We start from the raw sequence: 16,675 nt of genomic DNA, 5'->3' as shown, positions 1-16,675 counted from the left end.
ATATGGCAGGCTAGTTTGTTTTGTTTTTATTCCACAAATCCAGCAAGTGTGTATTCTAAGCAACTCAGTCTTTTAAAATTGTATAGAAACCATGAATGTTCACCATTAACTGGAATTTTTTTTTATGTATGCCATACTTGTTTAAGAATAGAATGTACCTGCACCCCCCAACATAAAGCCAGTAGAGAACAAATAAACATGTGTACAGTAAGTATAAATATAAATTTTCATATGATTTATTGTTTTTCCTTGTACATAAGAAACAGTAATATACAACTTACACTGCTTTAGAATGGAAAATGGATAAAATGTACAAAAAAGCACATTCCTAGAAAAAGGTATCGGCAAATAGTAAAAACTGGGCGAGGGGGCAAGCAACCAAATCAAAAAACAAAACAAAAACCAACAACTCTTCAATTCAGTGTGCAAACATTTTATAAAAATAGAAATACTAACTCTACAGGCAGTATTTCTTGATAAATTATTTAAATAGCATATCTACACAATCTGAGATATCTATTCCAATGGCAATGAGAAAATAATTTATAAAAATAAAGCAATGGTATACAAGATGATAGAAAAAAATAACTTTCAGAAAATGTATCTAACATTTCAATGCTATTTCCTTACTGGGAAGGCTGTCTGCAGAGTTTCTATACTATGTACAGCGTTGACTCATTTAGGTGCTACAGTAGCTTTCAGTTTGTTAGACACTTCAACTCTTTCTGCTTGAGCCAAAAATTCTTCTCAGTCACACAACAAATGAGGTAATATTTGTATATAAGTTTCACCTTTGTCACTTTTTTCTTTTGGAAAAATGAAAAACAAACAAGCGTAGATGCTTTTCTCTCCCTGGAACAGGCACAAGGGACGGGGTACAACAGTATCAAAGGCATGGCGGCTTTCTGTGCCGATTAAACACTTGCAAATGGACAACCAGCTCATTCCACTGGGAAAGGCGGAGAAAAAATCCCCAATCACTTAAGCACAAAGTGAAGGGCAGCCTGCTGTGCTGATTTTCCTTGTGCCCTTCTGGTGAGATTTGCTGACGAATCTCAACTACCTGCTCTCACTTTCCGTACGAAACCTAGGTTCCAGGTAGAACAGAGTTAATAAATAATCTGTATTTACAATCTTACAGTCATGAAGACTCAAAGATGATGTGGATAGTCCTTACGCTTCTTCCTGTTCCATGAAGTCTGTCAGATAGGTTCTCCAGAGTAAGTAAAAAATAAATATTTTACATTGCAAAGTGTAAAAAAACCCCAAAAACTACAGTCCAAAAGAGAATTAGAAAACTCCACAATACTCAGGACGAAAGAGAGAAAAGGAATGTTTTAGTGAAGTCAGTAATTTTGTGCCTTTCTAACCATGAAAATACAAGCGTGGCTGCCCCTCCCGCGGCAGGTGGCACGCTGCGGGCTGAGATGGTCGGTGTTCTTGCTTTCCTGCTACATCTGCACAGGCTCCGTCTGGGGTGAAACCAACAATTTCAGTGTAACCCTGCCTCCCTATTCTGGTCACTAGTGTGACGTGTGAGGGGTGGGGATCCAAGAGGAAGTCCAGAAGTCAGTCCTCGCCTCCCTCCCCTGCCTCTACGTAAGTGCCTATCAGCTAACACCAGTCAGCATCATGAGATCCAGCAAGTCTTTCAATCCCCTGAAAATGGGTTAGTACCGAACGTGTAACGGTTCCTCCATGTTCTCCTCATACAATCATCTCTTGGGTTTGTGCCCCCACTTAGGGCTTTGGCCCCTGCTCCCCCTATTCCCGAGGGAGTAGGACAGCAGTGGTTTTGTTTGCCAATTCTCGAGAGTCCTCCCTTCTCTCACATGCCTGAAAGCGCTTTTGAGTCCATTGCTCAGAGGTGGCCTCACAAGGGCACTCAGCACCTTCCAACTGAAGCAGGTGGATGCTTCTGCTTTTTCCAAAAGCAAACCAAAGTAACTGTTTATATTCTTGGAAGATTCTCTTTTCATTCAGAGGCTGAATGCTGAGTCTGATTCGGAAAATCGCATTTTCTTGAGTCAAGTCACGTGTTTTCGGAGTCCACACGGACGCAAGCGGAGGAAAAGGGCAGGCAGGGAGGCGTGGCCCCGGGGGTTTTCTTAAGCCCAAAGTTCCAGAAGGTGCAATACCAGCATCGGTCATGATCAGTCTTTTGATCAACAGTTTGAAGATTAGGAATCTGTTAAATAAACAAACACAAACAGATAAACAAAAACTCATTCATAAAGGAACTGTCATCTTAGTATCAGTTAATGAATAAACAACTGAGGTCTAGCTCTACTTTTATAACGACAACGGCACAATTGAAGGTGGCCAGTGTATCAATTAAACGTTACCGTGACTGAACGCTCCCGCTGGGACGCTGGTCCAGCCCGGCCTCACCGAATCTAGGCTGTGCCCTCCGAGGCCCCAGTGTGTAAAGTTTAGGGTGTTTTATGTTTCTGTGATACAATCTTAGAGTCTGAATTTGTAAGTATTTTGAGTGAAATTAACTTTTCTTTTTTTTTACTCCAGTTGATGTTGTTGGCATCAGGCCTTGTCCCAGTAAACATTTCTAGCACATTTTTTTTGGTAGGCCCAGTGCTGAGACTCAGTGACCACTGAGTGAACAGGAATGGAGAACAAACAGCTAAGCTTGGCAGTGAACATTAAGGACCAACATGAAGGCAATACTCCTTTCCCCTCCATGTACAATAGGGAAAGGTTTGAAGAGCAACCTGTGCTGCTGTGGCATAAATAAAACCACGAGGAGTAAAGTGCAGAGACATGTCAAATTGTAAGTAGTATTAATGTGGTCTGAACTGGACAGGAGCTTGTCTGCGGTTTACTTTGCACTGTGCATGAAGAACACAGACTGCTAAGTAAATTAACATTGTTAACAAGACTCAGGATTCCATGAGCCACAGTTGATAGGCCTAATTTTGTTTTTATCATTGTGTCTTCAATGGCAAAATACAGACAACGTTGTAACATGCTCTTTAAATCAGCCTCTCCCGTAACTGCCGTTCCTGATACTGGTCTGAATCCGAGACAGCGGCACGTTCACCGAGATGTTGCTCCTACCTCTGCACTCGTACTTCAGGTCAGAGAAGAACACCATTTCTTGAGAGAAGACAAACAGCCCTAGCCTGCCGCCGGCGTAGGTTTTGTCATAGATGGGTCCTGAGTCTGCCATGATTTTCTTCCCTTCGTACATCACCACCCTGCAGGAAGGAAGAACCTCGTTAGTCCCTGTTTCAGTCCCTTCCTTCTCGCCCACTGGTGTGACCGTGAGTGAACTCCAGTCGCTGCATCCTTACCGAATGAAGCCAGTCTTCGGCCTGTGGCTGAGACGCCACCTGTAGGCGGTGAAATCTTTCCAGCCTATGTGCCGAGGGTCGTGCCACAGAGTGCGCACCTGAAGGAAAAGGAACAGGGTGAGACACAGCTCCATGACGATTACACTTAGGTTTCACTCTAGCAGGAACAGCTTGAAAGGTGCCAAGGTGACTGAGGTTATGGGCTGAAATGCAGGGTTTTTTTCTAAGGCCTCCCTCCTTCCTTTGATGTGTGCCTTTGAAAGCACACAAAAAGTAGAGAGAGAGGGGCGAGGGAGCCTTTTTGTTTGAAGAGGCCGAAACTGCCTTTGGATTTGAAGGGCAGCTCCAGTTATGGTGCTCTCCTCTCACGACTGTGGTTTCACAGAGCAGAGCTCAGTGCCGCAGCTGGTGCTGCTGGGAACATGGTACCCCCGACTCCCTCTGCGTCCTGGCCAAAACACAGTGTCCCTAGGGCTCGTGGGGGGCCTGTGCCCTCGCTTCCTCTGCAGGTGTGGTTCCTACCTGGCCAGGGGTGTTTCCTGTGTGCCACAGGGCATTCCGCAGGTGTTCGCCGGGCCCCGTGGTGGAGTTCACGACTTTCACAGAAAGGCCTGAGTATCCCTGAGCCCGTGTGGGGTTGGTGTCCCAGTAGGACTGGGTGATCTGCTTCCACATCACGACATAGAAACGGCTGCTGGACTGGTAGCCAAACACAAACCCGGCGTAGTCGTCATCCCTTTCGGTGTTGATGAAGAAGGTGCCACTGAAGTCCACGGCATTAAACTCATCATAACCTTGAAGATGAAGCCAGACCCAAATTAAAAGCTGCTGCTTTCAAAAGGTTCTCCCTGACATTCCCAGACGTCCTTAGTCCCCACAGGGATGCACACAGCAGCCAGGTTTTTTACTTGCTGCTTTCCCACATACGAATTAGCCTTCTGTTCAAAGAACTCACTACTCACCTACAGCAAGTCCAGGGTCACAGTTGACGGTCTGGACGAGTTCTTTACCCTGATGGCGGACCACCCAGTTAGGGTCATTTTGGGATGTCCCTTTGGGGTCCAGAGGAATCATCTGGAATCGGCGGAAGTCAGTCTCACTGATGTCAACATTTTCAGGACAGATGTCGTCGATGTCTGGCACATTGTCATGGTCAAAATCATCTTTGCAAGCATCACCTCGACCGTCACCTAAGGGAAAAAGGTGAGAATTCAGTGACATCCTGAAATGCTACTATCGCTGGTGTCAGAAACTCACAATCTTGTCCAGGTTGGCATCTGGGCTTTTCACCCTCCCGAATGCATTCAGCTCTGTTATTGTCCCTCAATCTGGAGAGCCACCGATTCAGTCACTCTCCTAAAAAGGGGTTCTCCCAACTCACCATCGGAGTCCTTCTGGTCAGGGTTGGGCACAAGTCTGCAGTTGTCCCTGTCATCGGGAATGCCGTCGTTGTCATCGTCGTGGTCACAGGCATCTCCCTTGCCATCTTTGTCATGGTCGGCCTGGTTGGCATTGGGCACATAGGGACAGTTGTCCAGGTTGTTCTGGTGGCCGTCCTCATCGATATCTTGGTTGTTGTCGCAGGTGTCTCCGATGCGATCTGAGTCGGAGTCCAGCTGGGGGAGAGAGACGGAGGTGAACTGAGGTGCAACTTCCTAATGTCAGTTCTAACTCGGGAGAGCCCTACACCCGACGTTTGAGTTGGCCAGTGAGTCTTATGTCCACACGCTACCGCCACGGGACAGTGATATTAACAAGTTTTATGTATTTTCTTGGTCCTTGTTTTCATATGACAATTTGAAAAGTGATATTTGAGCTTTTGAAAATATAACACATTCTAAATAAAATGAAGTAGTAAGCATTACTTAATCACAAAGGGTGAAGGACACTGTTAACTGCATCTAGCTTAATGTGAAGTTAAATTCTTTGGGTACATTTTGTTATTTTCCAGTTGAAGGGTTTCAATTGTAAACTTGTTGACATGTCAACTTCTACCCTAGGCCATTATGTCACGGAAACACGGCCCTGCTTTTTGTGCTCTCTGGGCAATTCAGATGGTGGGGATCAGTGAGTTAGTTTTAGGTGTTTGGTTTTATTTGACTGGTCCATAAAGATTGCCATCTATTGGCTCAGCTAAAGTCAGAACTCTGAGGGTTTCTGAGGCTGTATTTCTCAGAGTCCTTTTACATCACCCAGCGTGCATGGGACGCTTAAAAGTTATTTATATACAAGTGAGATTTTTCTGGCCAGTATTTATGCCCTTTGCTAGTAAGGTTTTTACATGATGCCTAAATTTTGTTACAGGGTTGATCACAGTCTGAGGAACCAAAAAAATCACCCAGGGAGGTTAAATGGTAGTGGAAAAGTTTAATTTATGGTGAGACCCAATCTCAAAATATGGCCTCCAGTGCCCTGGGGCCAGCAGAGCCAACCTGGACCCTTCACACTTTCCCTTTAAGGCCCGGGCACTCCGTACCCTCCTGCCTTGTGTTTTACAGCGCCTCCTAAGAGCAAATGCTGGGGGAAAAAGACAGCTTTCTCGTGTCTTGAATCTTATAAAAATATTCCCATTTTTGAAAAGCTGATTCCTAAATTTTCAGAACAATGCATTTTAGAAAAAAATTCCTTAACACTTGCCCCCTTGGAAATAATGATGGGCAACTGCAGAAGAAAGGGAACACTTTCGGACGTGGACGCTGTCCCGGCTGACGTCTACTTGTAGCACCTGCCCCAGCACAGGTGGGAATGGTGCTGCTTTGCAAACACTTGTGACGAATGAATGACAGGGACTTCTCCAGTTTAGGGGAGTATTTTGAGTTTGATGATTTTCTCTCAGCCAGATTACATCATTAGCCAAGCAAATGGTTATTTCCCTTAAGGATATTTTCTTTCCTCTCTCAGTCTTAAATATGGTTTACTAGAGTTGTCAGTTACAGATTTCTGTTTTGTATAAAGTTATCTTAACGGGGCATCATGCCGAACAAGCCATGCGGACCTTCCGGCACAGACAAGTTGAATTGGACAACACCGTCACGCTGAGCTCTACGGGGCTCTGCCAGGAGGCCGCACCGGCAAACTGTTCACACAGCAATACGGCAGTGGGCTACGAGGCCACGGAGGGCCACGGCGACAGGGGTGCCTGCACTTGGTGCGTTAGAGGCCTGGAAGGGTGTGGAAGGAGTCCGCCTACCTGATCTGGATTATGTTCCAGAGGGCAGTTGTCACACTGATCGCCGACCCCATCCATGTCGGTGTCCCTCTGGTCCACATTGTAGACATACTGGCAGTTGTCTCGTTCATTGAGAATACCTGCAGAGAACAGCGGTCACAGTGTGAACTGAAATCTGCAGCCTGTTGTTTCAACCGAACCACACACTTAACGGCCAGGCCTGGAAAAAAATCGCTCGAAAGCTGAGCGCGGTCACCGCGGCCTCCGGGCCTGCCGGCGTCGGGGAGGGCCTCACCATCCCCGTCGATGTCCGCGGCGCAGGCGTCCCCCTCCCCGTTGCCGTCCGTGTCGGCCTGGTCTGGGTTGTGGTTGTAGGGGCAGTTGTCGCAGCGGTCGCCCACGTCATCTCTGTCGTAGTCGTACTGCGCTGGGTTGTAATGGAACGGACAGTTGTCCTGGGAAGAGAAGAAAGGGACCGTTTCAGCACACTGTGCACCGGCTCCGGCTCCAGGCCACGTGCACAGTGCATGCAGAGCTGCCGCAGGGGCTCCCCGCCCAGCGGCTGGGCTAGTTGGGCACTCAGTGTACGCTGATTACTGCACAAGTCAAAGGCCAGGACATAGTGAATGTGGGGAGCACAGGGTCATTTGTTTGTGGAATGTCCTGTTGGTTGTAAGTCAGTGAGATGTAAACATAAGCTCATCTCAGTTCTCACTGTGCCCAACGTAAATTTTATTGTCATTTAGATCAGGCATTTGAAATGAGTCGGGGGCAAAGTCACTTGTTTATAGGTGGAATCTCTCGCTCAGATGAGGGGGGGAATGTTGTGATGAAAATGAAAAATAAAGCCCTCCTTTAAAAGTTCTCTCGGCAACATCTGCGTCCTCAACTTCCTGAAACACTAATTTCTGATTGTGCCCTTACAGGGTTTCAGGCTGTTAGTGAACAGCAAAGGTGAGAGGAAAGGAAAAAGGTGTTTTTACCCTTTCATCTGGAATTTTGTCGTTGTCATCGTCATCGTCACAGGCATCGCCGATCCCATCCTTGTCGTAGTCCTCCTGCCCGGAGTTGGGCAGGTTGGGGCAGTTGTCCTGGGGAGAGAAGACACACACTGCAGCTGCCGTCCGCACGTCCCCTGCTCCGCCTGTGCACGGGGACACTGACTGCTCCTCCATAGCAACACATTTTTTACGGGAAGACAAAAAAATTAAAACGTTTTCTTGGGGGATATATAGGGCCACATATAAAATCTGTGTAGATGCTCTAGGCCTTATAAGTGCTGGAAACACAAGCCTTATCATCTGCTGATACTTAGCGGGGAAATGAACATTTCTGCAGGGACAAGATGACAGACTATGGAACACAAGTGCCACGAGGCAGCCATGTTTGCATCGAGAGCTTCCCCACTACTGAGAATTAGTGCCACTCTGACTCTGGGTGACCCAACCTTTTGGTTTCATTTTCAAGCTTGAGCCATTTAAAATTCCTCAGCCTGCTCTTTTGACGTGCCTTTTCTCTGCTCATGAGGGAGCGGCTTTTACCTTTTTGCAGTGGTAGGTGGCATTGGCCACGCACACCAGGTCCTCGTTGGGCCAGCCATCCATGTCGGTGTCCTCCTCGCAGATGACGCCGTTGCCGGCGTAGCCGGGCTTGCACTCGCAGCGGTACATGGGGTCGCTGTAATGGCCCAGGTAGTTGCACTTGGCGTTTTTGTTGCAGTCATGTGTCCCGTCTGTGCACGGGTTGCGGGGCTTGCACACCTGCGGGGACCACATCCTGATGTGAGCGTGAAGCCTTCACGCGTCTCCAGGTACCATGGAAGCAAGAAGAACCCAGATCCCTATCGTGCCGGGACAGAGTTTCCACGGGGAAGAGTGTGGTCTGCCTCCGTCCTTCCCATGCTCCCCTGCAGTGGCTGGCTTCCAGGCTAACACTGCTTCATGTCTTTCCTGCCCTGGATTTACAGCTCCATCGGCTCACAGCTCATTCGAGAGCAGCATTTTCAAATGTGATGGACTGTTCTTCCACTGCTGGATTTACCATGGATTTTCTAGTCATGATTCTAAAAGCTGGATTGGGTGTTCGCCCCTCCCTTTTTTTTGTGTTTGTGAAGAGGATGAAATGACATTCCTCCCCATCCTAGTGTTTCAGTCAGAGATGCCCCGCTCTATGCGGCCCACCAGGCTGGCCCACACGCACCTGTTTGTGGGCCATGGCGTGCTCCACGCCCCGGCCGAAGGGCTGCGGGCCCGTGAAGCGTGGCGGGCAGGGCAGGCAGTTGTAGCCAGGGTCTGTGTTCTCACACCTGTGCTCTCCGTTGTGGCTGAAGCAGGCGTCAGGCACGAGTTTGCACTACGGAAGGAAAAGCAGTTTGCTCACCGTGTGCAAACACTGCCCCAGGGAACGAGGGCGCAGGTCAGCTGCTTCCCCAGAGTGGGAACTGCGGGCAGTCAGCTTCTCACCTCGTCAACATCTTTGCAGTGGACGCCGTTTCCGCTGTAGCCAGGGGGACAAGCTCCACATTTCCAGCTGCCATCGGGGTAGCTCGTACACTTGGTGCCGGCAAAGCAGGGATTGGACAGGCACCCATCTGAGGCGGGACAAACAGGGAAACAGTTGGTCTGGCTGCTGTTACCTGCCATGCTGGTCCGTGAGGACACGACACAGCAGAAGCTGCTGTCGGGACTGTGTAACTGCTAACTGGAGATTGTGCTGTCTGTCTGGCATTTCAGAGCAATCAAACTGCCCAGCACTACTCACAGCCAGAGGGTGACCCTGGTGTTCGGTTAGTGGAACCCCAGGCTGGTTTTGTCCCAGGCTGCGTGGCTCACCGATTGGACAGTCCTGGGTGTTGCAGACCTGGTTTTCCACCACTTCACCAACGCAGTCCTTGCCTCCAAACTGGGGGGTGGGGTTGTTGCAGAGCCGACTACGTTTCTGTACCCCTCCTCCACAGGTGACGGAACAGATGTCCCACGGTGACCAGGGACCCCAGCCTCCATTGACTAGAAGAAAGCAAAGCACATGCAGAAGTTAAGTCCATTTCAAACACCTGACCTGTCACAGATGACTCTAAGTTTGTTCACGAAAACACTGCTACCCTGACACATGAAGAACGTTTGGGAAGAGGGAGAGTTTGAAATGGCTTTCCTTCTGTTTTTCATTAAAAGAAGCTGCTGAGTCTGTAGGACTTTGTTTCTCTAGAAAGTAACCTTTCCCCTCCACGGGGCACTGAGCAGACAGGTCAGATGCCGGGCGAGCAGCGGGGCAGAGCTGCCGCTGGGGCTCGGGGCCCGGCCCCCGGCCGGCCGCGTGCTCACTCACCAGGGCAGGCGTCCCTCTGGCAGGCCCTGGTCTCCCGAGCTTCGCCTTCGCACGGTTTCCCGTCCATCTGGGGGCTCGGGGAGTTGCAGAGCCGGATCCTTGTGATCACGCCCTCGCCGCACGTCACAGAACAAGACGACCACGGGGACCAGTGGCTCCAGCCGCCATCCTGTTTGACTGAAGTTCAGAGCTGATGGTTATCGGGTGCTTACTGTGAGCCAACCTCTGTGTTAACTGCTTTAAATGCAGTATCTAACCAGACTCCTCAAACAACCCTGTCGAGGACTCTCATTGGCCCCGGAGCGCAGACTCGGAGCCTGAGAGGGCGAGTGGTGCTCGAGAGTGGGCAGCACCAGGCTCCAGATCCAGAGAGTCTAGAACCTGCGCTCTGGGGCTGCTCTAGGTGATGGCAAGCGAAGGCCAGTTCTCCACGTCCCTGAGGGGCCAAGATGCTTACATCTCTTATCACACTCCTGAATGTGGCAGGTGCGTGTCTGGACGGAGGAGCCCTCGCATCGGCTGTTGAGGCTGTCGCAGGAGCGGCCGCGCTGCTGGATCCCGTTGCCGCACGTTGCGGAGCAGGAGGTCCACTCGGACCAGGGGGACCAGCCATCGTCCGCGGAGTCGCTGGCTGCAGAGGAAACGGGCTCATTAACGTGCGGTCATTACGGCTGATTCGTTAGAGTGCTCTGTTCGGGGCTTTCCTCCCTTGCCAAAGGGTGAAGAGCAAGAGATTTCTTAGGCCAACAGCCAAGGGGTTTACCCCAGGTCAGGACGGGCACTGCAGGGGGTAACCGAATGCTTCGCCCAGGCGGCACAGCTCAGCCCTGCCCAGCACGTGTGCTATTTATCGCTGCTTCCTTTCTCCCCTCTCAGCATTTCAAGTGCGTTTCCCTTTACTGACTTGAGATCTCTTGGTAGGCATGTCCAGTCCCAGCCTTCCAAGAACACCAGAGTTTTAGGAAGCGGGTAGGAGCCACTTCTGATTTTTAGAGGAGCCAGAGGCCATGTGTTTGGCAGGTGAGCTTCCAGGCTGCTCAGCAGCTGCTGGCTCTCGGCTCCAGCTCGGTCATGGGGCTAATCAGCGTGTCGCCCCTCTTGCCAAGCATGTAGGGCCTTCTCTGCACGTATTTCACAGGAGAACGTGTGTGTCTGTCACCTGCCCAGGTGCCAGGACTACGCTCACACCCAATGGCCGCGGACACAAGATGGAGAACTTGTGTCCTCCTGCCGCCAGTTGGAAGTTTTCCTGGCAATCCCTGATTCAAGCTCAAAACTCCCGTGGTCCCCAGCTAGCTGTGTTCTAACCCATGGCTGAAGTGCATACCAGATAAACAGGTATGCACTGTTACAGTGCAGAACTAGATAAACACGTGACTGCCCCGGTGCCGCCATCCCAACTGTGACCCCTGGTGGGGACCGGCCACTCTGGGCTGTGCCTGGTGTGTGCAGGGACAGGCGTGTGCGCAGGGCGCGTGCTGCTTTCCCATGTCACTTCCTGCTTCAGCTGCGCTGTGTCATTTTTAGACTCGCACCTGCCGTCATTCAGCACCGTCCCAGCACAGTGAGTGGTTCATTCACGGGCAACGAAAGCAGGGACAGGAGGCCAGGGGGCCGCACGGTGCCTTATTTCCACTGGTGCCCTGAAACTCGGACCACCACCCCTTTAGTCTCCAGCTCCTGCAGGTGCACTGGGTGGAAACTCTAGGTCCCACTAAGTCCAATGCTCAGACTACAGCCCATCAGTTTTCCTGGTGAGCAGATTTCTTTTTTTAACTCTAAGCCGTAAAGTCAAATTCTAGAAGCAGGTAACTCAAGAGTTATTGCTGCAGCAAATTCTGTCTCCTCTTCAAGGCACACAGTCAGGATCTGGGAGCTGTACCAGATTACTGCTGCCTCTGCCATCACCCAGAGGGGCAATTAAGATTTAGTCATAATGGGGTTGTTGGCTTTATACAGCAAACACGCCAGCAGTTCACCAGATGCTGCAGCAAAAAATGGAACTGAAGCACATGGGCGTGGCAGTGGGGCTCCAGCGCTGTGCTGTGCTCTCCAGTGTGCATGCGCGGCAGTGACCAGGGGCTGCGGGGGCTGCGTGGTTCGGGGGACTTACGCCAACACCGGGGGCAGCACTCTCCATCAGGGACTGTGGCGTTGGAGCAGGGCATGATGGGGCAGGACACCTTTTTGCAGATGGTAACTGAGTTCTGCAGGGCAAGAGGGAAGAGGAAATGGGTCACCAAACATTGCAAACAGAAGTTGACATACTATTTAACATTTCAGTTATAAGACAAATGGTCACAGCTACCAATGCCCTCCAGGCCTGTCTTCCCTGCGTCCGCCTGTATCGCAGACACAGTCCAGGGGTTGGCCGCTCATCACTCCGTCCCGTGGGGCGCTCTACCTAGTCACCGGCGGGAGTCACCAAATGCCATGGGTCAAATCAATTTCAGGTGCAGATTAATGGAACTCAAAACTCTGCTGGTACTTTTAAATTTAAAATTATTCTAGGGGGAAAAGAAGCTCAAATGAGCATATTTTTTCCCTCCTGTACAGACCTGGACTGGCAATTTAGTAAAGGTGGCTCCAAAAATCCAGCGATCCATGACTTGTATTTAAGCCTGACTTTGCTTAATGAGCCAGATAAACTCCCAGGCTCACCTACAACTGGCCCTGGGGAAAGCTGGAGTGGCACACACGGCAGGACCTGTCACCTGAGCCCAGCAGACAGCTGTCCCGACAATGTCAGGTTGTCACCTCAACAGCCAGCACTGCGTTAAAAGAACCTCCTTGTCACAGCTGCATACGAATCAGGGCTGGGGGCAAGCTCCAACCAGGTGTTGTGTACCTGACATTCAACACTGGGTCTTTGAAATGAAGCTGGCAAGTTATTCAGCTGTCTTAGATTTGTTCTTTTTGATACTTAGCCTGGGATATAATTAAGACTTTGGAAAACTTTGTGAGTTTAAATAGATTTTGTAAATGTCATAATTACATCTTACAAACACATATACACACACACTGGTATCAGGCCATAAAACATAGAAAGAGCTTGTGTGGCCAACTGTGGTCTCTGGGCATTTCCCCAGAGACCGCGGCAGCAGACGCCTGCTATCGGTTTGCGTTCGGGCTGGGAAAGACCCTCACCTGGCAGCGGCACTCCGTGCAGCTGTCGACGGTCCACTCCTCGTGGTTCCTGTACTGGACTCCGTTGTGGTAGCAGAGCGGGGGCCGCCTCAGCTCGTTGGCCAACTCTTTGTTCTCTTCGGTCTGAAGGGGGAGAAAGCTCATCAGTGTCCACCCCCGTTTTCGGTCCACCGGGATCACACTAAAGCTCCAGGGGCTCCTGCCAAAGGGCTGGGAGTGGAGGCCACTGACCACTTTGCGGATGCTGTCCTGAAGCGTGGTCACGATGGTGCGCAGGCCCCTGAGCTCCAGGACCATGCTGGACAGCTCATCGCAAGAGATGCCGCAGATGGTCTGCAGGTCCTTTGTCTTATGGCCGATGTAGTTAGTGCGGATGGCAGGGCTGGAGCCATTCACCACGTTGTTGTCAAGGGTGAGGAGGACGTTGGTGGCTGCCGAGAAACCGAGAAACGCACGATGGGAACAGTAACGGAGATACTCTCCCCACCAGCCCCCAGTGTTCCTAGTTGTAAAAGACATTTCGTCCGGGTGAGGGGTGGACCTGTGTGTGTGGAACAGCCTTTAAAGTCACTTTTATGTACCTCTTATCTATGTTACCCAGGGTAATTTATATACAACCAACAATGCTTAAAATTTCTTGGCTTGTGTTGGGTGGAGTCTCCCCAATTTCCCCATGCACCCCGAAAACAGAAGGGCACTCACAGCTGGAGCAGCCTCTGTTCCTGAGGATGTCTTCTGGTGTGGTTCCGAAGACAAACCTCACATTCTGCAGCACCCCCTGTGGGCAGAAAACAAGCATTACGTGCAGAGTGTGTGTGTGTGTGGGGGGAGGGAGGAACATGGGAGGGGAAACTTTCTGTTAGGATAAGCACACAATCCATGTTCTAAAAGTCTGAAAGAGGTCCCTTTTAAGGTCACCGTGTCAAAATAACACACCAACATAAACTGCCAGACAACTTCAAAATCTTAATTGTGTCTTCTGCCAAGTCTTCAGTATTTTGCAAAGAACTGAGTTATCAGCCTGCTTGGGTACACAGGAAGTGGAATCTGATATTACGCCGGGGATACAGTGACACTCTTCAGTGTCCAAGAGTTAAATGTGGGAGTTTCAAAGCCACAGTTGCAGAGACCTAGACGTTTACACAAGGAAGAAGCTGCAGCAGCACATGGGCCACTGTTTTAACCTTGTCTGAAACCCACTACATCCTCACGGGGGATCAAATAGCAAAGTGGTACTTACTCCACTTGAACCAAGTGTCTGATATTAATATTTCAAGCAATATTACAGTTGGTTGGATGCATCTGAAATGTTATTTTCTTGAGGACAGTAAAGGACCTAAGGCTTGAGCAGGCACTTACTGGAAAACTGTTGGTTTCCTTCTGTGGGTTTCAGAGTGAGGTCCCCAGAATACCCACCCCCAACATCAGCCTCATGAGGACTTTGTTAGAAACACAAATTATCAGGCTCTGAATAATTTCAGACCTACTGAAATTAGGTCAGACCGACTGAATCTGAACGGGGTTGGCTGTTTTAACAAAGCTTCCGGGTGAATCTGATGCTCCCTGGAGTTCAAGAACCACCGCTGCAGTCCACAGGCAGTATTTCCCAGACGGGAACACTGTCTCTCTTCTACAGCCCTCCTGACAGATCAACTGGCTTGCACTCCATCCCACAAAGAGGCCTCACCTGGAAATTGTCATTGACACCTCCTTTTGCGATGCGGAGCCTGGCGACACTGGCCAGGTCCCGGGTGAAGATGCTTTGGATGGGGATGTCCAGCTCAGCATTCTCCATCTTCTCACAGTCGATGTACAGCTGGGCCCTGTCCTCCTGCATGAACAGCGTGATGGTCTTCCACTGGCCGGTGGCCAGGTGCGCCTCTTCCACCGACACCACGTGCTGCTTTCCCTGCATGGTCAGGCTCAGGTCCAGGGTGCCGGCTTTGCCATTGGAGACCACACTGAAGACCTGGCCAGAGTGGTCTTTCCGCTCCACTGCCAGCAGTGTGCCTCGGGTCTTCTTCATCTGTCTCAGGGAGGCCAGGAGGAGGAAACCTTTCTCTGCCCGCACAGCATCCACCAGGTCTTGGAACTTGTCATCAGGCACAGGGGGGATCAGGTTGGCATCCTCGATGCGGAAGGCTGGGCTGGAAGGGTCAGGACCCTTCACCAGTCGGCGCCCAGAGCCCTTGCGGGCAGCTCCCGTGAGTTCAAAGATGTCAAACACGCCGTTGTCTCCCCCAGCCTCTGTGAGACAGAAGCAGGACAGTGTGAGCTTCCTAGGGGCCCAGGGTGGGGAGACTCAGCTCTCAGGGGTCCAGTCAAGGCTCAGGGATAAACAGCCGGGAGGGAGGCACACCTGGCGTACCCAGCACCTCCTCATCTTCCCTCCCCCCTCAAAGGCATTATAGGGACTCACCTGAAATGCGGTTGCAGCCACACAGAGGCAACAGGAACAGGACCCTAAGTCCCCAGGCCAGTCCCATGGCGGAGCTGTCTGCGCCCAGCAGGGAGCCTACAGCAGGAAGCAGAGCCCAAGGTCAGAGGTGGCAAAGCAAGGAGAGTGGCAACGACTGGGGGCCAGGCATGGGGCCAGGTCCCTGGGGACCCCCCTGCCCCACCTCTGCTGGAGTGAGGGAAAACAGAATTCACTTTATATCAAGGCATCGGGAAGAAAGTGAGAGTTGGAGGCAGGAGACTGGTTTTAAAGTGGAGCTTAAAAACCAACCATCTGGGGGTTTTCCTTGGGAAGTTGAGGGTAAACAGCAGGACCAGGAGGCTATGGGGAAGTGGGCTCTTCTCTAGAGGACTGACAGAAAGATTTAGGGGGACTTAGTGTTTAGAAAAAAATCTTGGGGTGTCCTGAGAAGTGGTTTGTGAACCCCAAGGCTGGAGAAGAGGGTTCTGGAGCTCTTCCACCAGGAGAATGCGCCCCCCCACCCCCAGCAGCTGGGGCGGACAAGATGGGGTCCCAGGTCCCTGAGGGGCTGGAGCCTCGTTGCCTGAGGCCGATGACCAGGGCAGCGTTGGTCCTCTGCGGCCGCCCGTGGACCCCTTACCTGTGTGTACACGGGCGCAGAGGCCCGGAGTGGCGGCGAGGAAGCAGCGACGAGCGCGGAGTCTGGGGAGCGCGGTGCGCCGAGAAGGCGCCGGAGTCGGAGGGCGCGCAGGGTGAGCTCGCAGCAGTCGGGAGGCACCGCCGGCTCGGCTGCACTGGCTGGCGAGGCGGCGGAGCCACGCACTTTTAAAGCGGCGCTGACATTCCTGGGCATTCGTCTGGCCAATGGGAGGCGGCCGGGCAGGAAGCGGGAGGGGGGCCAGTCTGGGTTCCTCTCTCCGCCCCCTGCCGCTCGGCGCACTACTTTCCAGCTAGAAAGTGAAGGGGGAGGTAGGGGTCGGGTTCGAAGAGCTGGAACTTCTCAGAAGAGGTGCCCGCCCACGCGGCCTTGGCGCGCGCGGGCTCAGCACTTTCGCTCTTGCGCCACGAAGGCACGAGGTGTTCAGGGTGAGCATCTCGACCAGCGACGGTCACCCACCTAAGGCCATTAGGGCGCTTTCAGACAAATCTGCCTCTTCGCGTGGCTGGACGATGGCCCCTCATCCGCCCATGCCGTGGGGTGGGGGGCCACGCGCCGGGCTTCGCGAAGCCGCGCCCCTGCCCTCGCACGCCCTCTGCCTGACCTCCTAGAGCAGGCGAGCGCGGTGTCGCACCGGCTGGCAGGTCGGT

General features: G+C 51.5%; 1 protein-coding gene across 1 annotated transcript; it reads right to left on the bottom strand.

Moving 5' to 3' along the window:
- Positions 1-214: 214 nt before the first annotated feature.
- THBS1 (thrombospondin 1) lies at positions 215-16,180 on the bottom strand. Its single transcript, XM_037143704.2, has 22 exons — positions 16,008-16,180; positions 15,368-15,463; positions 14,636-15,195; positions 13,651-13,726; positions 13,180-13,379; positions 12,949-13,071; positions 11,915-12,008; positions 10,259-10,432; positions 9,802-9,978; positions 9,309-9,482; positions 8,940-9,067; positions 8,677-8,829; positions 8,019-8,237; positions 7,461-7,568; positions 6,773-6,932; positions 6,499-6,617; positions 4,690-4,924; positions 4,271-4,498; positions 3,831-4,102; positions 3,309-3,406; positions 3,073-3,212; positions 215-2,188 (listed from the first exon to the last, which is right to left on the bottom strand). Exons 2-22 carry the CDS (start codon positions 15,432-15,434, stop codon positions 2,181-2,183), a joined length of 3,513 nt encoding a protein of 1,170 aa, XP_036999599.1. The 5' UTR covers positions 15,435-15,463; positions 16,008-16,180; the 3' UTR covers positions 215-2,180.
- Between the last annotated feature and the right edge of the window lie 495 nt (positions 16,181-16,675).

Source organism: Artibeus jamaicensis, unplaced genomic scaffold (assembly GCF_021234435.1).
Source record: "Artibeus jamaicensis isolate MK-2021 breed Jamaican fruit bat unplaced genomic scaffold, CSHL_Jam_final contig_1132, whole genome shotgun sequence".
NCBI classification, from domain to species: domain Eukaryota; kingdom Metazoa; phylum Chordata; class Mammalia; order Chiroptera; family Phyllostomidae; genus Artibeus; species Artibeus jamaicensis.
The sequence above is the reverse complement of the archived record's forward strand: the minus strand, read 5'-3'. Positions and strand labels throughout refer to the sequence as shown.

Bases quoted from the DNA above. Each gene is read 5' to 3' on its own strand.
- THBS1 (XM_037143704.2), bottom strand. From the start codon at position 15,434: ATGGGACTGGCCTGGGGACTTAGGGTCCTGTTCCTGTTGCCTCTGTGT. The intron at 8,830-8,939 runs GTGAGAAGCTGA...TTCCTTCCGTAG, and splicing joins ACTGCAAAGATGTTGACGAG to TGCAAACTCGTGCCTGACGC. The intron at 8,238-8,676 runs GTGCGTGTGGGC...TGGTCCCCGCAG, and splicing joins ACGCCATGGCCCACAAACAG to GTGTGCAAGCCCCGCAACCC.